Below are 23,536 nucleotides of genomic sequence, written 5' to 3'. Positions count from 1 at the left end.
GTGTAATCGTTTTCACATTTTAGACAATAAAATATAAACTGCACTTTTTTCATGGCAGATAGTTTTACATTGCATTTTGCTACCTAAACATTACGTTTTTACTGATTCTCTGCATATATGAATGGAGTTTGGCGTAGAATCTGTCCCTACGCAGCAGTGGTGTAACAGTTGTTCTCACCGCACAGCTCGGATGAGGAAGTAAAGAACTCCGATTATGGTGATGCCGATCAGGACGTACAGGGCCCTCTGGATCATCGAGCTGTCCACATTGAGGCCGTTAAACAGTCCTCCGTGACTCCTCCCGCCGCTGTGTGTGGAGTTTGCCCCACTGGAGTTCGTCACTGCGGGTCTGGACGCCGCGGTGCTGCCGGTAGGTTTGGTCACATCCTCCGCCACGCACACGAACACCCAACAGATCGGTACAAGAAGCGCCGAGAGAACTCTGTAAAAAGTCATTTTACACCTACAAACACTCCGCGCGAAATAAAAGACACAACAATGGCGGGAGAGTTGGACTTTTTAACCGGAACAGAAGGGGAACCGGGGCTTTCCAGATACACGTCGCGCTAGCTGAACTCTGCCTCTGGTTTTGTTGATATAAAGTAAATCCAAACTAGGAAGTTCACGTCCACCTACTGCTGACGTCAGAGAGATTTTTGGGTTACTTCCTCCCTCAGTTTGACTCGTAGGCCTTCAGGTAGTACCTGCTAACCAATCACACAGTGAATCCAGACACCTGCAAGAACTATTTGAGGGATTAAATTACACAAATACAACATAATAGTAAGTATGAATGCAGTGAATCACTAAATGGCTGAATGTACGCGACGCAACATATGCACAAAATACAAAATGATCTGCTTATTTTACTTTAAAAAAAAAACATATTTCAAATATTTTCAGATCAGATGGACGCTGAACTGAAGAGTGCCCCCTCCAGCTTTAGAAAAACATATCAATCACATTTTACAAAGTATGAATACCTACTCATATTAGAGAAATCATTCAATTGTAAGATTTATGGATGCAGTTTGGTGTAATGTCTGTCCACGTACAGGGGAAGGTAACGTTAGTTTTTGTCACAGTTTATGAGGAGGTACAGAACTATTATATCAGGATATTTTATAATTGTTAGGTATGCTAGATGCAGCCATAAATGTGAAATTGGTAGAAGAGGATTGGCAGTGTGAGATGCATGCCAAGTGAATTTACAGTAGTTAATAATTTGGTGTGTATTTATTTGTCTAACTGACAATTAATTTAATTGTCCTTATGCCAAACTCCATTAACAAATCCAGCAGTTTAATGCTTCCTCTCTCATCAGCAGAGGTATATATGCTGACCTGCTCTTTGTCCTCAGCCAGATCAATCAGCAGCCTTCCATTCACATCTGACCTTTAGTCCACCCTCAAATTTAATTGACCACACAATGAAGTCCAAGTCATGTGACTCCAGTCCTCGCCTGTATACTGGAGGTAGTAAGGGTCAAAGTTCACCAACATGCAGTTTTGGGCCTATTTCCCCCTGATGTTACATACTGTTCTCGTGTTAACATCACAGAACCGTGGTTAATGGCTTGAACTGAAGAAGACACTTGTTCCATTAAATATATAAGGATACATGACTGAATTGATTTATCTCCATGAAAATATAAGACATTGACTGTACAATTAAGAAAAATAAAAACAGTGGAGCTACTTAATTTATATTTAGTATTCTTGATAACATAATGTTTCTACAAACCTGGCAAATTACATATTAGGATGAAATGTCCAAGAAAAGAATTATAAATGTTGTTATTATAATGTATATAAATCAATTCTTTCCTCAACAACTCTGAGGAGGTAAATGTATTTCTCTCCAACATAGAAAAAGTTTTTCCCTGATCAAGTAGGATATATGAAACATAGACCATCTACTGACAACATGAGAAGATTTTTGCATCTAACATTGTTGGACATCGAAAAGGCATTTGATAGGCTTGAATGGGAGTTTTTATTTAGCACTTTAACACATGTTGGATTCGGCCTCGTCTTTTGTAAATGGGTCAGAACACCATACAGGAACCCAAAGGCAGCAGTAATGAGTAATGGCCTGATTTCACCCTCATTTAATCCTTCTAGAGCGACACAGCAGGGCTGCTCTTTATCACCGCTCAGTGTTGTGCTATTGATATTAGAGATTTTGCAAATATTAAAGGGCTGGAAGGAGGTGTTCATGTCATATACAGACAGAGTGAGAAAGGAGGCTACCATCTCGAGAGAAAGGACCACTTCTGGAAATACTACAGATAAGAAACTGCATGACCTCCAAGATCACAGGCAGAGCTGAAAACGTATCCTTGACTTCTTCAAACTACCTGTGGACTGTGATCGAGCGTCTGTCTTCTACCGACCAGCGTCTCAGCCATGAGGGTTTGCATTCAAGGCCGTTATGGCCGAGAGAGTTAAAGTGCACATTTGAGGACAAGGGAGGGTGGACGATTGTGTCCGGCCATGGGAAATACATAAAGGAAGCTGAAGGGAAATGTACTCAGGATCAGATATTACATACTGTTGGACATCATCTGTGCTGGAGGTGCCAGGAAGAGATTCTTTTGTCACATTTCAACATTTCATATGGGAACGCAGAATGGTCCAACCTTTGTTTGGGTAACTGGGTAGAGATGACATCACCATTACCTCCGCAGCTACAGGTGACAAAACACAAGTACCCCAAATTTCAAATGGTGAGTTTTCAGTTGCCATGGTAGCATCACAACAGCTGCAGAAACGGCTTCACATGAGTACATGAAACACACGCATCACTCTTAATGGCTTCTTTTATCTCTTCACAACAACTGAATGTCATGGGCCGAAAAATCTGAAAATAAAAATAAAAACTTGAGTAAAATGAATAGATATATTTTATGAGCTAATTACAGTGTTTTTAGACTAAATTTCAGGCCAAGAAATGAATAAATACATAAAGGCTTCGACATCTCACCGCCACATTTAGTAAACTGAATGAATATGAAATATCCAAATCAGAGTTTTGTTGATGTCTGATGACTCACCTGTCTCTCTGCTCACTTCATGGCCTGGAACACCTGAGGGACGCGCTGGTTTCCCACGTTATTTGAGTCTGGCTCTCTCCCTACAGACCCTGTTTGTTAGCTGTCCTTATGCCTGGTTTCACACCTTACAACACACACACACACACACTGACAGCACTGACATCCACACCCCACATCTTAATCCTTAATTGGCACTTTAATTGACTTAATTTGGTTTAATAAATATCTTTTTGCTATGTCTCCTGGTCGAGTGGCCTAAGAGCCGGGTCATAACACAGGTCCCAGCTGGATTCAGGCCTCTGTGGGAACATGTGGTTCTGATCAGAAACTCCTGGTTGATGTTGGCGCTGGTTCTGTTTCCTCCTCCTGATGGTTTAACTGTCGCAGCAGCTGTCTACCTGCCTGAAGCCTTTCAGCTGATGAGCACTGAGCGCGCTCACATCTGGACAGCTGACATCACGCGGTGATAATGAATCCATCCTCACCTGAGAGGGTCACTGCTGTCTGGGTCAGATACGACTCAGAGTTTCATATTATGGAAAGTATTCTGACTGATATTCATTTATTGATCTTTGGCGATGAACTCGAAACGAAAATATAATGTGGAAGAAAATGTCTTTACTTTCCAATAAGTTCCTCCTTCATACAAAATGTGACAACGGCTGCCGTTCCCCACCTGCCCTGTAGGTGTCCTCAGTGTGTTCCCGCCAATCATAGTCAGCTGATCCCCCCTCACCCCCCAGCCCACCTGTCCCCCCCTCTCTCATTATCTCACCTGCGTGTATAGCGGCTCTTCTGATGTACCTGTCAGGGTGTTTCACTGGTACCTTACTGCTGTTGTTTGGCTTATTTTCCAGATATTTTATTGATATATTTTCAGGATTATTCATATTTTTTCTTTCCATTAAAATCTTTTGTTCTCGGTTTAAATGTTGAAGAATAATTGAAATAAAGTAACGTGCGGCTTTGATTGTCCACAGCCCGTCTGAACAATGAATCTGGGTTTGATGAAGACCTAAATGGTGTTTCTTGAACAGAATCACGTGTCTCACTGTTGTGATTCTCTGGAGCACGTGAGGCGGTGTCAGGGTTGCGGGTTTGATTCCCGCAGGATCAAAGCCTCCAGATGTCACGCTAATGTACATTTCTGTATTTAGGTTATTTCTGTATTTAGGTTGCTGACAGAGGCGTCAGTGATTGACAGGCCGGCCGTCCAACGGGAGCGCGGCATGGCTCCCGTGCAGGGCTGTGATTGGTCGGCGCGGTGACAGAGGGGCGGGGCTGTGAGATTACAGCAGCATCTCTCTCTCTGCAGATCCGGCGGACATCTGGAGCAGCCCTGCCCGGGAATCAAACCTTCGAGCACCGAACAGCGACATCTCGCACCGAACCTGTCCGGGTTTCGCTGTCTGGTTCCGCACCCGGGCTCCGGTGTTGTTGTCGCGGCTCACCGGGCTGGAGCTCCACCGGGAGGCTGCTGCGCTCCGGAGGGACGGACGGACCGTTTCTCCCGGTAAAAGCACGAAAATACGAATGAAACCCGGGAGGGGGTTGATGGACTGAACTGATCCGACATCTGAGAGGGTTTTAGGCCCGATGGAAGCTGCGACACATCTGGACCTGGTGCGTCTGGATCCCGGTTCCTGGTTGAGTCCGGAGTGAAGAGTCGTGTCTGTCACTGAGGATTTCATTTATTTGTTTCTTTTAGAGTTTTTCAGGTTCGGTCTTTCTCTCTGATAAACGGTCCTGATTGAGAGTTTGCGGGAGCAGGCGGATCCTCCTCCTCCTCCTCCTCCTGCTGGTCTGGATTAAAGCCCATCAGGATCATGAATCATCCCCCCTCTGCTCCTCTAATCTGGGTTTTACCGAGCTGGATTTAAATCTGAGATCTGATCTGGATTACTCTGCTCCTGGTTCTGATCGGGTCACACCTGAACCGGTCTGAACCACCGGTCCCGGTTCTGGTGTGATCTTCGACTCGTTCCTGGTCCTCTTGGTTCTGGTTTTGGGGAGTTCTGCTGTCGCCATGCCGACGTCCCGGCCTGGTTCGGAGCCGGTGGAGTTCTGGGTGGACGGGTCGAGGCGGGACGGGACGGTGGAGGAGTTCTACACCCTCAGCTCCGAGCTGGGCAGGTCTGGACCACATTATATGGGGGCACAGGGGTAAACTGACACAGTTTGATGGTGATGACTTCACATGGACCCCTCATTGGGTCAAAGTTGCCCACATGAGGGGTCCAAGTGATCCTCCTCAGGTCCAGAATTATCCTAATGTAAGATGAACAGGGGGGTCCGTTGATATGTAGCCTGTAGAGGGTCTAACTGTATGTTGTGGTGTAAAGTGGACCACACCTTCAGGACTGGAACTGACATCACAACAATCTGAATTTTCTGTGAAAACCAGCAGACTCATGAATATCATGATGGGGGGGTCTCGTAGCTAGCCTTCATGACTGGGGGGTACGAGGATGGGACTTAAATCTACAAGTCTGGAGGAGACAAAGCATCAGTTCTGTCCCATTAAGTAATTAATGAAAAACCATTTCATTAGAGAACTGGCTTCACTGAGTTTACGTTGACCCTGAACTGAGGTCACACTCACATTCATATTCTGTATTTACACACAATAATAATACAACACAGCAGAAACAGAGACAGATGGAGAGCCTGAAGCTCTCAGCGTGCTCCACCTCCTCCGCCCAACAGTTCATGAGTACGTACTCCACACAGTCGGCTGCAGAAGAAGAAACCAGGCAAATCTGCAGAGAAGGGTCCACCTGCAGTCCTCCCTCCTAAGGCCCAGAAGCATGAGTAGTGGGGGTCTGTTGTGTGAACTAGGCTTCGTAAACTTTCACTTGTTTCACCTCAGCAGTCCACCAAAATATGTGTCTGAACAAAGTTGAGGCGAGAAATAACAAAGCCAGGTACTGAGTCTCACATTAGATCTACAAGGCCGACTTTGGTAAGGCACCGCTGCGCTGCCGGCGGCTGCCACTGCTTTCTTGGCCGTGCTTCCAGCTTGTGGGGGACACAGAAGCAGTGAAGACTACACATGTTAGTAATGATAGTTTGTGTAATTTCCTCCCGGGGATCAATAAAGTATTTCTGATTCTGATAGTCTAATACTACGTTTATGTTATCAAATATACTAATAACGCTGATAATGTGTTCATTTTTGTGTTCAGACTAAATACTTTGTTGTTGAAAATGGATTTACAGATCCGACTGCTAGCCTGTTAGCTTACTACTATAATCTCCCGTAGTTAGCTAACATAGCTTACAGTTTACTGCATACAGCCTGTGGTAGCTCATAGCTAATATGTTAGCAGATCCATAAATGCATTTTCAACAAAGTGTTTATTCTGAACACAAATATGAACACATTATCAGCTTTATTGGCATATTTGATAATATGAAATTAAAATTAGACTAACATTACTCACATGTGTGATGACAATAATCAATGTAATGGAAGTTTGTGGAGCTTCAGAGCTCATACATGTGAATTTATTAATGATTGATTAATTATTGTAATACCTAATAATGATAATGTGTTTTAATAATTGTAATATACATACAGTATATATAGTCTTCATATATTCATAATTAGATTTCTAATATATAGTTTTCATATAATTATATTCTGCAAACTATGACCTAACAATGAATTCTGAAACATCAGCAGGGGGCAATAAAACCTGCATCAGAGTGGCCTGAGGAGGGGGGTCTGAGGAGGGGGGTCTGAGGAGGGGGGTCTGAGGAGGGAGGTCTGAGGGGTCTGAGGAGGGAGGTCTGAGGGGTCTGAGGAGGGAGGTCTGAGGAGAGAGGACTGAGGAGGGAGGTCTGAGGGGTCTGAGGAGGGAGGTCTGAGGGGTCTGAGGAGGGAGGTCTGAGGAGAGAGGTCTGAGGGGTCTGAGGAGGGAGGTCTGAGAAGGGGGGTCTGAGGAGGGAGGTCTGAGGAGGGAGGTCTGAGGGGTCTGAGGAGGGAGGTCTGAGGGGTCTGAGGAGGGAGGTCTGAGGAGAGAGGTCTGAGGGGTCTGAAGAGGGAGGTCTGAGGGGTCTGAGGAGGGAAGTCTGAGGAGGGAGGTCTGAGGGGTCTGAGGAGGGGGGTCTGAGGGGTCTGAGGAGGGAGGTCTGAGGAGAGAGGTCTGAGGGGTCTGAGGAGGGAGGTCTGAGGAGAGAGGTCTGAGGAGGGAGGTCTGAGGGGTCTGCGGAGGGAGGTCTGAGGAGGGGGGTCTGAGGGGTCTGAGGAGGGAGGTCTGAGGAGGGAGGTCTGAGGAGAGAGGTCTGAGGAGGGAGGTCTGAGGGGTCTGAGGAGGGAGGTCTGAGGAGGGGGGTCTGAGTGGTCTGAGCAGGGAGGTCTGAGGATAGAGGTCTGAGTGGCCTGAGGTGCTGCAGTTGGACCCTTTTGAATCTATACGTGACAGTTTTTTGTACTGTACACTATTTGTCTTGTTTTCTACTTCCTTGTTCATGTCGTCTCTATAAAGGATTCTGATTGGCGGTGTGTTTTGAAAGGAGATGGAAGAGGAAATGATCAGGTGGGAGGTCCCGGGGGCCAACGAGCCGCAGACCGCCATGTACATGTTTGCGGAGGGCAAAGGAAGAATCATGCAGTGGCCCTTGTGCTGCAGTCAGACCAAAATTCCTATGTGGAAGGCGTCGAGACACAATTGCTCGCCTACTTCCAGAGGACGTCATTATCTCTGATGTGCATCCAGAATAAACCTCCAGAAATCTACTTACAAATCAGAGGAAAAAGATGCTGCAGAACTTGCCAGATAATTATGTTTTTAAGTTTCCTTCAGTGTCACAGTGATCCAGTGATGGTTATCTGTCCATCCTTGAGGACACTGCAGACAGGAGCTGCTAACAGCTGAGTCAGCTGCTTTAATAGAGACAATTGACTAGATGTAAACAACAATAAGCTAAAAAACAAAAGATACAAGGAAAAACAAGAGGTCATCTGTAATTACTTCCCCAAATGAACCACATATGGATTAAAACCGCTGACCAGAGTCAGCCCCCAGCAGACAGAAACTCAGACTGAATGGACAGCTCACATGCTCACGTTCAGCAGGTTTAATGTTTAGCATCTTAGTTTAGCGTGTTAGCATGCCAAAACACAGAGTCCAGCTGAGGCTGATGAATGTCATCAGTTCTGCAGGTATTTGGTTATAAACCAAAGTGTTGGACACATGAACATGTTGACCTGATGGTGGCGCTGATGAAGAGTCAGAGGATCACCATGAAGGTCTGAAAAACATCCCATCCCAGTCCATCCAGCAGCTGATGAGGCGTTTCAGTCTGGAGTAAAGTGGAGGACTGACGCTGCTAACGTTAATTCCTCTCTAACAACCTCAACATGAACTGAACATTATTATCTTTGTAAATGTAGATTTAATGGTTGACATCACCAAAACTGTCCAATCAGTGAGTTCTCTGTTAGTCATATGACTTCATGTTTACTGCTCTTGGGTTGTTTGTATAAGAACCGAACCAGAACTAAAAGACAACTCCAGGTGTGACAGAGCCTCAACTGTAGGAGCTGAAGCTTCTGTCAGTGTTTGTTTATTGTCAATGTGTGTATTTACAGTGTATTGTGTGTGTGTTTACACACAGTGTGTATGTGGGTGTTGTTTGTTGTTATTTCAGTAAACAACAACAACACTAGCAGCTCAGTGGAAACAGTAAAATGATGTCAGCAGGGAATTCAGAAACGTGTGAGCAGGTCGCCACCAGCTCTGTTACCAGGTGTCTTGTTGCCATGGAGACCAGCCAGAACTGTGAGTGTGTGTGTGTGTGTGTGTGTGTGTGTGTGTGTGCAGGGGGGCTTTTCAGATGGATCTGTTTCCTCCATCTGTCCCAGCAGAATAACAGATCCCCCACACACACACACACACACATCTTCACAGTCGGGGAGAATTGGTGTCGACATGACTCTTCTGTGAGGACTCATGGACTCCTCACAGGATGAGGAGGAGACAGTTTCTGCAGCAGAAGCTGTAAAATGGATTATCTGTCCGACGCTCTGACTGACACACTTCTGCATTTCTTTTTTCAAGATAATTCTTCCTGTAAATTCCTGTAATTAATCAAATCTTTCAGGAGCCTGTTTGTCTTCAGTAGAAGAATCTCAATAAAAGATCTGACCAGCGACCCTGTTGGTTGGTAAATCCAGCAGTTTCAGCTGTGGAAATGTTCACTTTATCCAAACCTTTCACAGCCGCATGTTCCTGACATGCTGTCTACAAATACACGTGTGGTGTCAGTCGTCAGGGCAGCGTTCAGGTTTAAAGCTCTGGATTGTTGTTTTGTGTTTTCTTACAGAGGAGCGACGTCCATCGTGTATCGCTGTGAGGAGAAACAGACTCAGAAACCCTTTGCCCTCAAAGTCCTCAAGAAAACGGTCAGTGTTCGGCCATGATGGAGGAACCAGAGGTCAGGAACACAGACAGGGGTCCAGGAAATGTTTATCCTAGCTTAGCACAAATACTGGGAGCAGGGCGAAACTGCTAGTCTTGTCCATCAAAGGAGAAAATCCACCTTACAATTCAGACTTTTACATGTTGTATTGTGTTAGCTAACAAGCTAATCACCAGTCCAAGAGTCAGCTGAGTTTAGTTTTGCAGAGCCAGGAGTCCAGACCTAGAAGCTAACTCTAAGTTAATTGGACCCAGAAGCTAACCCTGAGCTAACAGGACCTAGAAGCTAACCCTGAGCTAACAGGACCTAGAAGATAATGCTCAGCTAACAAGACCTAAAAGCTAACTCTAAGTTAATTGGACCCAGAAGCTAACCCTGAGCTAACAGGACCTAAAAGCTAACCCTGAGCTAACAGGACCTAGAAGCTAATGCTCAGCTAACAAGACCTAAAAGCTAACTCTAAGCTAATTTGACCCAGAAGCTAACCCTAACCCTAAGCTAACACAACCTAAAAGCTAACTCTAAGTTAATTGGACCCAGAGTCTAACCGTGAACTAACAGGACCTAGAGCCTAAATAAGTTAACTGGACCTAGACTCTGAGTTAACAAGTCCTAGAAGCTAGCCCTAGGCTAGCAGGATCTAGAGGCTAACCCTATGCTAACAGGACCTAGAAGCTACCTGGACTTACGGCTTTCCCTGTTAAACTGTCTGATTTAAGCTACACGTATCTTTAATGAAGGAGTTTTTAGTGAGCCCAGCTGATTCTTAAATGGAAGGGACTAGCATGTTAGCTAACAAGATAGAGCATTTAAATACACACTCATAAAAACATATATTCACGTTTGTAATATTATTTGTCTTCATTCAAAAAGATGCACACAAAAAGAATGAAAAAGAAATGCGAGAAAAATTGACACCTTTGATGGAGCTAGGCTAGTAGTTTCCCCCTGCTTCCAGTCTTTGGGCTAAGCTAGGCTAACTATGTCCTGGACCTACAGTATCTCTGTACTGCACACACAGAGATGAAACTGATGCTAACTGTAAAAGTAATACTGTGATGTGTCTCCTCATCTAGTTTGTCTTATTGGACTCGAGGCAGTTTATGTTCACTTCCTGTCAGTGTTTGAACCTTTGAACACATCAGATGTTCAGTCTCATGTTTCTTCTGTCGCAGATCGACAAGAAAATAGTTCGCACTGAAATCGGTGTCCTGCTGCGTCTTTCCCACCCAAACATTGTAAGTATGTTTCTGCTGTGACAGTAATAATTCATTTAATAATGTTTCACTGTAAACTGTGTGAGACTAACCACAGAACCAGTGGGATTCTTTTATATGTTTTAGATGTATCTTATATATTTTGCATATTTTTGTACACATTATTCTATTGTCAGATCTTATTGTGTTACTGTGGTTGTGTACGTCACTGCCTATACACTGTACATGCAAGTTTTCCTCTAGGTTAACAATAAAGTAATAATCATAATCATATATGAATATTAGCAAAATATTCCGATTGTGATGTTGACTTCTGCAATATTATTAAACTGTAGGTTTCCAGGGTGCTCTGGGCGGTTGCTAGGGGTGTTGCTTTGTGGTTGCAAGGGTGTCTTGGTCAATATTTGGTTGTTCCTAGTTGTTTGCTATAGTGACTGTGTGTTAATAGATGAGATGCGGCGCATGTTCCAGTTGTCTCTTTGTCCCTGTAGAGCTCCATTAAAGGTCCTGTATGGAGTTTTCAGAAAGTCCTTGTTTTTAGCAACACTTGTGGCCGTGAAGTGAACTGCAGTCTGTAGGCGAGCGAGCCAAAACAGTGAAGTGACACCAGACTGATTTACTGTCATTTACAATCATATTTAGAATAACGTTACTATCTGTAATGTCCCTATATTTTATTTGGACCAAAAAAAGAGATTCATACTTGTGAATTGTTGCATATTGTTACATATAGGACCTTTAAGCTTGCTTCTCCTTGTCAGTGCTTCTCATCTCTTGCACCAGGGTCCTGTGCAAGGAAACGTCTTTGGCTTATGTGCTCGGCGAGAAATTTGTGGTGACTGGGTGCCATCTTTTTGTCCCATACTGGATGATTCCTGATGACTCAGGCTGCAATACACCTGATAATAATAATAATAATAATAATAATAATGAAAACTTTATTACAAGTTACAAAGAGCTTCACATGGTTGAACCAGGATGAAGCTATTTCAGGTGGCAAATAAACCCAGGCAATTAAAAATAATAAACAAAAATAAAATGGAATAAAATACCCAACAATGATATAAGATAAAAACAATAATCAGAATCAGAATCAGAACTATTATTAATTAATAATAATTATTGTTATTAATAATTAATAATAGTAATAATTATTAATAATAATTGTTATTAATAATAGTTGTTATATGTGTCAAAAACAGAAGTCGGAGCATCTTTATCTTCAGTAATGTGACGTTTTTCAGAGTGAAGCAGAACAAGTGGTTACAAGAGGGATTTAACTCTAATCCTGCAGATGTGATTGGTTCGCTCAAAAGTGGGCGTGACCTCCACCCACACCTGTTGGATCAGCAGGAGGATAAATGAATAAATTAGACCTCAACCACAGTCTTCGTTTACACACCAGCTGAACTCAAAACACACACCTCCTGCTATGATATTGCTCTGCTAACTAGCCACGAGCTAACGGTCAGGTGTGGAGTTATATGATCGGCGGAGCTAGCTACTCACTGCAAATCACATTTCACTGCATAAATGAATGTACCCTCCCACTGAGAGAAAAGAAGGATTTAGATATGCCAACACTCAAAAAGTATTATTTTTTGACACAAATCGAGCTTGTAACAAGAAGTGAATGAACACTCAACCCAGAGATCAGAAGTCATTTCGCTGTCAGGTTAATCAGGTTTCATGCACAAGTTGAACGTTATCTGTTGGATTAGCTGAGTCATGTCAGACCACCGTTACATTTCACTGTGTCCGACTCTCTTTTGCAAAGTGCAGAAACTCCTTGGAGCGCTCGCTCTGTTCCACCATGTTTTAATATTGTGTGATGATGCAGAAGAAAGATCAGAACGTCACCGTCACTGAAGTGAAACACAGATCAGAGCTGCTTCTGGATGGACAGCAGGGTCAGAGAGCTGCACTACAAGCGGCAGGACATTAACTAGTTCAGTGTTTACGTCTCTGTGATTGTTTTAAATCTGTGTAAACTGTTCATCGATATGTATACACGTTGATGTTATACAGAAGATCCTGTTTCTCTTCTTGTCGCTCAGATCCAGCTGAAGGAGATCTTTGAGACGGACACTGACATCGCTCTGGTGCTGGAGCTGGTGACAGGTGGAGAGCTGTTCGACAGGTACAGTATATTACTCTACCTGTGCATGTGTGTTTAACAAAGGACAGTAGTTTTCCAAATGTCTGACGTTACTCACTCGTATGGCTCTCCTGTGTTATCAGGTGTGTTTCCATCCTCCAGTTTCAATTTGTGCAGAAAAACAGCAGAAAGTCCTGAAAAAATGGAAAAACACAAGAAAGTTTTTACGCTTGGCTGACGAGGAAAAGTTGGTTTATCAATAAAAACAATATTTGACAAAGTGAAACAGAAACAGACTTGATGAATAAATGAAGCTGTGACTGAAAGTGAAGAGCTGGAAATAGGCTGTGACCTTCATCACACCACAAATGTCACATTTCCATCATGTTCTCCACATGGTTCTCCATCGTCTTTAATGACGTCATCTCATCAAAATATATAGATGTGATCCACCTCCACGCAGAATGGTCTTTGGTCCCAGTATGAAAAGTAAAAATGTTGACAGTGAAGGAAACGTGAATGTACAGGCGTCGTGCTGCTCTCTGGGTTTGTGTCGCCTGATATTTTTACCTGGGGTTTGTTTGCAGGATCGTGGAGCGTGGTTACTACAGCGAAAGAGACGCCGCTCATGTCATCAAACAGATCCTGGAGGCTGTGGCGGTAAGACTGCTGCGTTCACTGTCTGTTCCCACTGTCAGGAAAATCTAGCACTGACTGAGATTCTGGTTCTTGTCACACAGCAGCTACGTCTCTGCTGTCACTGGTCTCAATCAGAGTGGATCATCCAGCTCCATCCTTCCCTCCGCTCATTAGATTACGGTTCGCTTCCTCCATCTCTGTTCAGTCTCTGCAGCTTTGCACACTAAACCACATTAACCAGCTGCTCTGAAACGTTCTTTCCCCTGATGTTGTTTTTATATCGGAAAAGTGTCATGCTGTTAGCTTCTAGATACATTTAGCTTACAGTTAGCTTTTAGATCCTGTTAGTTTAGAGTTAGCTTCTCGTTGTTAACTGAGTGTTAGCGAATGCCTTCTCAATGGCGTTAGCAACTCAAGTAGAGTTATCTTCTCAGTCCAGTTAGCTTAGAGTTAGTTGGAAGTAGCTCCTAGATCTTGACCCCTGGCTCCACTGTCAACTAAACCCAGCTGACTAGCTTGTTAGCTAACAAGATACAACATGTAAATCAGTTGAAGTTGCTGTAAGGTGGTTTTTTGTCTCTTGATTGAGACTCCAGTCTTTGTGCTAAGCTAAACACATCCTGGGCCTATCTCTGGACACAGGGATGAAACCATCTGAAACATCTGACAGGATTTCTGTAAATGTTGAACTGCTCCTTTAAGGTCTGTTAGCACAGAGACGTTCTTCTCTAACAGAAGTCTGTTTTGTGGTGTAGGAGTTCTTCCTCCTCCAGCTGATGAATCAGAGTCTTCCTGTTTCTCTGCAGATTTAATCAAACGTGAAAGAGGCACAAAATCATATTTAAATGTCAACATGTGATGGTTAAAAAACGAGGCGTTCAGTGACATGCTTACACAACACTGCGCTTTTCACAGCAACGTGGAGCTTATTTGGGCCCAACATGGCTGAATATGCAGCAACAGGAAAAAACACTGTAATGGATTAAAGAAGGCAGTGATAATTATAACATGTAATTATTGCCATAATGAGTGGAAATAATCATCTGAATGATCGTCAGAAGCTTCAGTGCAGCTGCTGCTCTGCCAGTAATGACGAAGCTCTGCCTGAGAAGACCAGGGAAAACCCAAAGAACTGGTCAGTTTGGGATCAGGTCCAAGATTTTAGAACTAGGAAGACCTCTAATTGTTGCTGTAGTTGTAGTAGTTAGTTGCAGGTGTTGTTGTTGCTGTAGTTGGTTGCAGGTGTTGCTGCAGTTGGTTGCAGATGTTACTGTAGTTGCTGTAGTTGGTTGCAGGTGTTGCTGTAGTTGGCTGCAGGTGTTGCTATAGTTGGTTGCAGATGTTGCTGTAGTTGCTGTAGTAGGTTGCAGGTGTTGCTGTAGTTGCTGTAGTTGGTTGCAGATGTTGCTGTAGTTGCTGTAGTTGGTTGTAGATGTTGCTGTGGTTGCTGTAGTTGGTTGCAGGCGTTGCTGTAGTTGGTTGCAGGTGTTGCTGTAGTTGGTTGCAAATGTTGCTGTAGTTGCTGTAGTTGGTTGCAGGTGTTGCTGTAGTTGGCTGCAGGTGTTGCTATAGTTGGTTGCAGATGTTGCTGTAGTTGCTGTAGTAGGTTGCAGGTGTTGCTGTAGTTGCTGTAGTTGGTTGCAGATGTTGCTGTAGTTGCTGTAGTTGGTTGTAGATGTTGCTGTGGTTGCTGTAGTTGGTTGCAGGCGTTGCTGTAGTTGGTTGCAGGTGTTGCTGTAGTTGGTTGCAGATGTTGCTGTAGTTGCTGTAGTTGGTTGCAGGTGTTGCTGTAGTAGGTTGCAGATGTTGCTGTAGTTGCTGTAGTTGGCTGCAGGTGTTGCTGTAGTAGGTTGCAGGTGTTGCTGTAGTTGGTTGCAGGTGTTGCTATAGTTGGTTGCAGATGTTGCTGTGGTTGGTTGCAGATGTTGCTGTAGTTGGTTGCAGGTGTTGCTGTAGTTGGTTGCTGTAGTTGGTTGCAGATGTTGCTGTAGTTGCTGTAGTAGGTTGCAGGTGTTGCTGTAGTTGGTTGCAGGTGTTGATGTAGTTGGTTGCAGGTGTTGCTGTAGTTGGCTGCCGGTGTTGCTATAGTTGGTTGCAGATGTTGCTGTAGTTGGTTGCAGATGTTGCTGTAGTTGCTGTAGTTGGTTGCAGGTGTTGCTGTAGTTGGTTGCTGTAGTTGGTTGTAGATGTTGCTGTAGTTGTTTGCAGGTGTTGCTGTAGTTGGTTGCAGGTGTTGCTGTAGTTGTTTGCAGTAGTTGGTTGCAGGTGTTGCTGTAGTTGGTTGGAGATGTTGCTGTAGTTGGTTGCAGGTGTTGCTGTAGTTGGTTGCAGGTGTTGCTGTAGCTGGTTGCTGTAGTTGGTTGTAGATGTTGCTGTAGTTGGTTGCAGGTGTTGCTGTAGTTGTTTGCTGTAGTTGGTTGCAGATGTTGCTGTAGTTGCTGTAGTTGGTTGCAGGTGTTGCTGGCAGCAGTGTTACTGCTCACAGCAGCAGCGTGCAGTAACGCTGCAGGTCTCTTATGTAACAGCAGCTTCCATCCTGCTGCTGAACAGATTAAAACCAGAAAGGATTAATACACACACACACACACACACATATTAACACACACACACAGAAACACACACTGACCACAGCTGACCTACATCAACCACGCAGAGAAACATACGCCTGTATATGTGTGTTTTTATGTGTATGTGTGTGTGTTTATTAGGATTACAGTACAGTTGTATTTGCTGTATCAGGTGTGTGTGTGTGTGTGTGTGTGTGTGTATGGCTTTAATCTGCAGCACAGAAACATCCCGCAGCCCCTGAATACATCAACATCTTTTTTCCACCAGTTTCTCAAACTCAGGGTCATGACCCCACCAGGTGGACGTGGCGGTGTTTTCTACGAACACGTTTTCACTCTCATATGCAGTGAAATGCTGCATTGTAGGCTGCCATTAGAGAGCAGCTCAGTACACAGTACACAATACACAGTACAGCAAAGAAAGGCAGTAGAAATACTTCGATATTTATCATGAAAAATGATGCCAATTAGCCAAATAACAGATTGAACAGCTGCATTTTGTAACCAATGATAAATCAAACTGTCATGTGACTGCTTTTAATGTTGGAAAAACAGCCAAAATAAGAACATCTTGTGATTTATCAGCTTCTATTGTCTCACAAAGTGGAGACAGTCCGTCCTGCCAACCCCCACCTCACCTGAAGTCTTTCCACATCTCATTCCCTTCAGTTTGTTCTGTCCAACACTTTCCTACTGTGGCTGTAATAAACACTGCAGCCTGTAGAGGGCTCCAGCAGGACCTTCCACTGTTAAGGGCTGTGTTTTTGTGTTTCAGTATCTCCATGAGAACGGTGTTGTGCATCGTGACCTCAAACCAGAGAACCTGCTGTATGCTGACCTGTCGCTGGACGCTCCGCTGAAGATCGGTAACAAACCAACACGACTGTTTTAGATCTGATTATGACAGAATTGAATGAAACTTTATTGAACCTCAGCCTGTGATCAGGATAACAGCACTGTTACAGATACATAGAGAGAGTTTTCCTATAAAGGGAAACAGATCTTCTGTAATGTGACAGAAGATCTCAGTTTCCTGAGCAGATTTGTTGTTGTCTGATCTCATACTTTTGTCCATTGTCACTATCGGTCAGAACACAAGTTTACTCACCACCACAGTTTCATGGAGTTCACACAGAAACGTGGACTCCGACAAGAAAAATGGTGATCGGGGAATTCAAGCCTGCTGCAGCTTTCCCAGAAAACTAAAATAAATGGTGTAGTAGCAGTAGTAGATGGTGTAGTAGCAGTAGTAGATGGTGTACTAGCAGTAGATGGTGTAGTAGCAGTTGTAGATAGTGTAGTAGCAGTAGTAAATGGTGTAGTAGTAGTAGTAAATGGTGTAGTAGCAGTAGTAAATGGTGTAGTAGCAGGAGTAGATGGTGTAGTAGCAGTCGTAGACAGTGTAGTAGCAGTAGTAGATGGTGTACTAGCAGTAGATGGTGTCGTAGCAGTTGTAGATAGTGTAGTAGCAGTAGTAAATGGTGTAGTAGTAGTAGTAAATGGTGTAGTAGCAGTAGTAGATGGTGGAGTAGCAGGAGTAGATGGTGTAGTAGTAGTAAATGGTGTAGTAGCAGTAGTAGATGGTGTTTTTCATCGGGGCTTTGAACTCTCCCAGGGAGACACAAACATGAAGCCGTTGTGAGTTCTGAACTTTAGTCCATGACCAGGAAGCAGATCAGGAGAAAGCTGCTCCACCAAGTTCTGAAGTACTCAGATATTTTACTTCAGTAAAAGTAGTAATACCACAGTGTAAAAACACTCTGTTTCAAGTAAAAGTAAAGTACCAAAAGTAAAAGTACTCCTTATGCAGAATAATGTATATTAAATTATTGGATTACAATTATTGATGCATTCATGTGTTCATCACTTTAATGTTGCAGCTGAAGGTGGAGCTCATTTTAATGACTTTATATTCTGCTGGGTAGCTTGTGAATTTCCCCCTTATCTTATCTTAACCTATAATATTACATCAAGTATCAAGTAGAAGAAAATGGAAGTAAAGTGCTTGAGTAAATATACTGCCCACCACGGCAGTTCATCTGAAATGTGGAGATAACAGAACAGCTGTCATACTGAACCTTCTTTTTTATTTTTTCCTTGCAAGCTGAACTTGTCGGAGTGATATTTTTGACAGCACTTGAAAGCAGCATCATCTTATTTTCTTTAGTTTGAACAACACAATCAGTCTGAATGTCTAACAGAAGCCCGTCGCTGGCTTATCTTATCTGATTATGTGGTCCATTTATCTGGCGGACCAGGAGAAGCCTCAGTGTGTGTCAGCCTCCAGATGGCCGGTGGGCCTCCGGCTAACAGTTACAGATGGAAGAAGCTCACATTCAGCCTCCACTCTCTTTCAGCGAGACTCCTCACCGCCAACACCTTCCTCTAGTTCAGAGACTCTCCTGCAGAGAGACACATTCTCCTCCGCCTCCACCTTCCACTGCTTCACCCACTCCTTTCACTTGAAATAGAATCAGGAAACATCAGAAACACAAAATGTCAAAACATCAACAGTAAGAGGAAACAAAGAATAAAATGCTTTTCTTTTAATTTATTTCTGATGAAGAAATGTTCTCCTCTCTTACAGCTGACTTTGGTCTTTCCAAAATCATCGATGACCAGGTGACCATGAAGACCGTCTGTGGTACGCCGGGGTACTGCGGTGAGTTTATCACCTCTCCTACACTGTGACGTAGCTGTACTAGCAGTACTCCATGGTGTCGTAGGAGATCTGGGTGGTGCAGTAGCAGCAGTAAATTGTATAGCAATGTAGTAGATGGTGTAGGAGCAGTAGTAGCAGTAGTAGGTGGTGTAGTAGCAGTAGTAGATGGTGTAGTAGCAATAGTAGATGGTGTAGTAGCAGTAGTAGATAGTGTAGGAGATGTAGATGGTGTAGTAGCAGTAGTAGATGGTGTATTAGCAGTAGTAGATGGTGTAGTAGCAATAGTAGATGGTGTAGTAGCAGTAGTAGATGGTGTAGTAGCAATGTAGTAGATGGTGTAGGAGCAGTAGTAGCAGTAGTAGGTGGTGTAGTAGCAATAGTAAATGGTGTAGTAGCAGTAGTAGATGGTGTAGGAGATGTAGATGGTGTATTAGCAGCAGTAGATGTGTAGTAGCAATAGTAAATGGTGTAGTAGCAGTAGTAGATGGTGTAGGAGATGTAGATGGTGTAGTAGCAGTAGTAAATGGTGTATTAGCAGTAGTAGATGGTGTAGTAGCAGTAGTAGATGGTGTAGCAGTAGTAGATGGTGTAGTAGCAATAGTAGATGGTGTAGTAGCAGTAGTAGATAGTGTAGGAGATATAGATGGTGTAGTAGCAGTAGTAGATGGTGTAGGAGATGTAGATGGTGGAGTAGCAGTAGTAGATGGTGTAGGAAATGTAGAAGGTGTAGTAGCAGTAGTAGATGGTGTAGGAGATGTAGATGGTGTAGTAGCAGTAGTAGATGGTGTAATAGCAGTAGTAGATGGTGTAGCAGTAGTAGATGGTGGAGTAGCAGTAGTAGATGGTGTAGGAGATGTAGATGGTGTAGTAGCAGTAGTAGATGGTGTAATAGCAGTAGTAGATGGTGTAGCAGTAGTAGATGGTGGAGTAGCAGTAGTAGATGGTGTAGGAAATGCAGATGGTGTAGTAGCAGTAGTAGATAGTGTAGGATGTGTAGATGGTGTAGTAGCAGTAGTAGATGGTGTAATAGCAGTAGTAGATGGTGTAGCAGTAGTAGATGGTGGAGTAGCAGTAGTAGATGGTGTAGGAGATGTAGATGGTGTAGTAGCAGTAGTAGATGGTGTATTAGCAGTAGTAGATGGTGTAGTAGCAATAGTAGATGGTGTAGTAGCAGTAGTAGATAGTGTAGGAGATGTAGATGGTGTAGTAGCAGTAGTAGATAGTGTAGATAGTGTAGGAGATGTAGATGGTGTAGTAGCAGTAGTAGATGGTGTAGGAGATGTAGATGGTGTAGTAGCAGTAGTAGATGGTGTAGTAGCAATAGTAGATGGTGTAGTAGCAGTAGTAGATGGTGTATTAGCAGTAGTAGATGGTGTAGTAGCAATAGTAGATGGTGTAGTAGCAGTAGTAGATAGTGTAGGAGATGTAGATGGTGTAGTAGCAGTAGTAGATGGTGTAGGAGATGTAGATGGTGGAGTAGCAGTAGTAGATGGTGTAGTAGCAATAGTAGATAGTGTAGGAGATGTAGATGGTGTAGTAGCAGTAGTAGATAGTGTAGGAGATGTAGATGGTGTAGTAGCAGTAGTAGATGGTGTAGGAGATGTAGATGGTGTAGTAGCAGTAGTAGATGGTGTAGTAGCAATAGTAGATGGTGTAGTAGCAGTAGTTTATGATGTAGTAGATGGTATAATATCTGTAGTAGGTGTGTTCCATGACCTGTGTTACTGTGATGTCCAGTAGAGGTCGGTGATGCGTTCACAGCAGCCACTGCTCGGTGGGATTTTACAATACTCTCAGTTAGAGCTTCTGTCAGCCATCTGGCAGCTAACAGGCTCCTCTGCCTGCAGCTCCAGAGATCCTGCGGGGAAATGCTTACGGCCCTGAGGTGGACATGTGGTCGGTGGGCGTCATCCTCTACATCCTGTGAGTCCATTAACACCTCCCGACCAGTCTGAGCATCCACACACACACACACACACACACAATGAAGTGAGTCAGTATTGACTCATTCCTGTCAGTATGGATTTCACATTTAAAGTTTTATGGTCTTCCGTCTGTCTCATAACAGCCACTAAAAAGGATGACATAATGTGATGTAACTGCTTCCTGTTTATCTGTTTGCCTCAGACATTAATTGAGTGTGTTTATGGTGCCTTCAGTGGGTTTGATGTTTACTGTCTTCACCAGCAGAGTCGACACACTGCTGTGGTTCTCCCTGTGGTTCTCTACAAGTGGACATTTTCTCAGTTGAAATGTGTAATAATTGTGACAACAAAAGTTGTTTAGTCTTCGGAGGTCATTCACCCTTTGAGCTTTCGTTTCTTGGTCGTCAGCAAAATCACAAAACTATTCACCAATTTGAAAAAAGAGACAAAAGATCGTAATGTTTATTTTTGTTGACAAAGTGCTTGTCATGAGTTAACCCCTTGAATGGCAGCCATATCATGAACTGCCATTAACTGTGAGCTGTTCTCCAGACTCTGTGGGTTCGAGCCCTTCTTTGACCCGAGGGGGGATCAGTACATGTACAGCCGCATCCTCAACTGCGACTACGAGTTTGTGTCTCCGTGGTGGGACGATGTCTCCCTCAATGCAAAGGATTTGGTGAGTTCCTCTGTTCTTCCTTTAAGCTGAACACATTTTGTTTCACTTAAGTGTTTGTGACAAGTTATGTTTGATTCCAAACTCATCTGTATTCAAAACAAGGAAAAGCTGTATATGTGTACATTTGTAGTAGAAATTGCTTTCAACCTCATTGTTTTAATACATCAAATATTCTGTTGAAGAAAAAGAAGTGTCATGTCATTGTTATTAGTGCTGACAGCATTCAGTGACCTGAAAGACTTAGTCTGCCTAAATGAGTTGACCTGTCCGGAATGACTTGAAACTAAAAGGTTCCCTGTGGAGTTCTAGATCTCTAGTAGCACTTTGGAGCTTTCTTTAGACTTGATTTGGATTTGTCTCAACTTACTTACAAGGACCATTATAGTATCATGTGACTTGACTGGGACTTTTCTTGAATGACTTGGACTTGTTCTGCAAGGACTTAGACTTGTCTCTAAAGACTTGACTTGCACTTGTCTGGAATGTGTTGATACTTGAGTTAGACTTGTCTTCAATGGCTTGGACTTGTCTAGAATGAGTTTAGACTTGATTTGAACTTACTCAAATTAACTCAAATTTTTTGACTTATCTCAAATGATTTGGACTTGTTTTAGGAGGATTTGACACATGGCTTGGACTTGTCCTGAAGGGTTTGAGACTTGACTTGGCTTTAGATCTTGAACGACATGATACTTAACTTGGACTTGTTTTAAATGAGCCAAGAATTAACTGGAACTTTTCTGAAATGGCTTCTGACTTGTCTTTGACTTGTTTTGATGACTTGAGACTTTACTTGGACCTGTTTCAAATGGCTTGACTTTGTTTTGGAATTCTTCTTCTTGTCGTGGATGTTTATCTTGGGTCGGTGTTGAATGACTTGGACCAGTTTCAAATAGCTTGAGCCTTAACTTTGAATTGTCTGGAATGTCTTGGACTTGTATGGAGGGACTTGAGACTTGTACAACCCAATAGTTAACTGCTTATCAGCTCGATCAGACCTGACCTCTCCCACATTGAATGCTACCTGGAGAGGATTCCTTCCTGGACAGGTGGTCTGGACTCGGTCCTGTCCCTGTTTATCTGTTTGCAGGTCAGTAAGCTGATCGTCCTCGACCCTCACAAGCGCCTCAGTGTCCGGGAGGCTCTGCAGCACCCATGGGTGCTGGGCAAAGCTGCTCGCTTCTCCCACATGGACACCACACAGAGGAAACTACAGGAGTTCAACGCTCGACGCAAACTTAAGGTGAGGATGGCATCTTAGTGTTGACCAGTGAGTGAAAACTGAGCAGAAACTGGCAAGGGTTCAAGGGTTAATACAACATCGACATGCCCATGTCTTCATACTGGCAGTGAAGTGATCCCTGTCACTCCTCATTATGTGCTATTAAGTTAATATGAGGCTTCAGCAGTTACAGATATGTATCCCCAATGTGCAGTACATCAAACATACCACTATCACTGGAAAGAGAAAGCTGTGATGATTCCAGCAGTAAATGTAAACATCTGTGTTCAGACAGAATTACATCGAAGGGTTAATAACAAACCATAAAAAATACCAGCAACAACAGAGTGAAATCAGAACTTTATAAACCAGTTTGACCTTTTATAACTGTCATGTTTCTGGAGACCTTTACTGCAGCGTGTATCTTATGAAATGGTCAGTGTGTGTATGTTAATAGTGAATGTGTGTGTCAACAGGCTGCCATGAAGGCTGTCGTGGCCACTAGTCGAATGCACGAGGGCTCGCGGCGTCGTACCGACAGCTGTGAGATTCCAGGCTCGGGGGCTTCCAGGCAGAGCAGCATGCAGCAGGACCCGCCTCCTGAGTCAACAAGCCCCACCCCCGCAGACAAAGACGCCCCGCCCTCTGATCAGCAGCTGCCCCAGGAAGAGAAATCAAAGCCCGCCGACCAAAGTGCCCTCAGCCCCTCCCCTCCACGCAGCCCAAAACCACCCAGCTCTGATGTCACGCCCACCGGCCCCGCCCCCACCAGACCGCCACTGCGTGTCGACGGGCTACGTCAGGCGTCCGTCGTCTCCAAAACCATGCCCATCCAGCCCCGCCTGCCACAGAAGAGCTGCTCCATGGTTGAGCCTGCCCTCAGGGTCGAGGCCACGCCCACACTGGCCACACCTCCGAGTCCCAACAGCCTCAGCAACGGCTTCACGCCAGGGGCGGAGCCAGCCAGTAAGGCCGCCCACTGCCAGTGATCACCTGACAAACAGAGCGGAGACATTTCACTCTGTTTCAGTTTCACACGACCACAA

At 43.9% G+C, this 23,536-nt stretch overlaps 2 protein-coding genes across 2 annotated transcripts in view; one reads left to right on the top strand and one right to left on the bottom strand.

Moving 5' to 3' along the window:
• fam174c (family with sequence similarity 174 member C) overlaps positions 1–586 on the bottom strand; it is a 3,408-nt gene extending 2,822 nt beyond the window's left edge. Inside the window, exon 1 of the mRNA XM_070909421.1 lies at positions 179–586. Coding sequence (XP_070765522.1) covers positions 179–456 — 278 coding nt within the window. The 5' untranslated portion in view covers positions 457–586. The remainder of the gene's footprint in view (positions 1–178) is intronic.
• A 4,495-nt stretch (positions 587–5,081) lies between these two features.
• Positions 5,082–23,479, top strand: LOC139288067 (calcium/calmodulin-dependent protein kinase type IV-like). The gene is made up of 11 exons (XM_070909314.1): positions 5,082–5,188; positions 9,386–9,464; positions 10,657–10,719; positions 12,756–12,838; positions 13,384–13,456; positions 16,778–16,868; positions 18,590–18,664; positions 20,512–20,587; positions 21,142–21,268; positions 22,359–22,511; positions 22,967–23,479. Exons 1-11 carry the CDS (start codon positions 5,082–5,084, stop codon positions 23,477–23,479), a joined length of 1,440 nt encoding a protein of 479 aa, XP_070765415.1.
• Positions 23,480–23,536: the final 57 nt, after the last annotated feature.

This window comes from Enoplosus armatus, chromosome 7, assembly GCF_043641665.1.
Source record: "Enoplosus armatus isolate fEnoArm2 chromosome 7, fEnoArm2.hap1, whole genome shotgun sequence".
NCBI classification, from domain to species: domain Eukaryota; kingdom Metazoa; phylum Chordata; class Actinopteri; order Centrarchiformes; family Enoplosidae; genus Enoplosus; species Enoplosus armatus.
Note: the sequence above shows the minus strand (reverse complement) of the source record. Positions and strands in the feature narration are given on the sequence as shown.

What these genes read in the sequence shown, in the direction of transcription:
- LOC139288067 (XM_070909314.1), top strand. Translation starts at nt 5,082, where the DNA reads ATGCCGACGTCCCGGCCTGGTTCGGAGCCGGTGGAGTTCTGGGTGGAC. An exon ending in TCAAAGTCCTCAAGAAAACG is followed by an intron (nt 9,465 to 10,656) that starts GTCAGTGTTCGG and finishes CTTCTGTCGCAG; the next exon opens with ATCGACAAGAAAATAGTTCG. An exon ending in GGACGCTCCGCTGAAGATCG is followed by an intron (nt 16,869 to 18,589) that starts GTAACAAACCAA and finishes CCTCTCTTACAG; the next exon opens with CTGACTTTGGTCTTTCCAAA.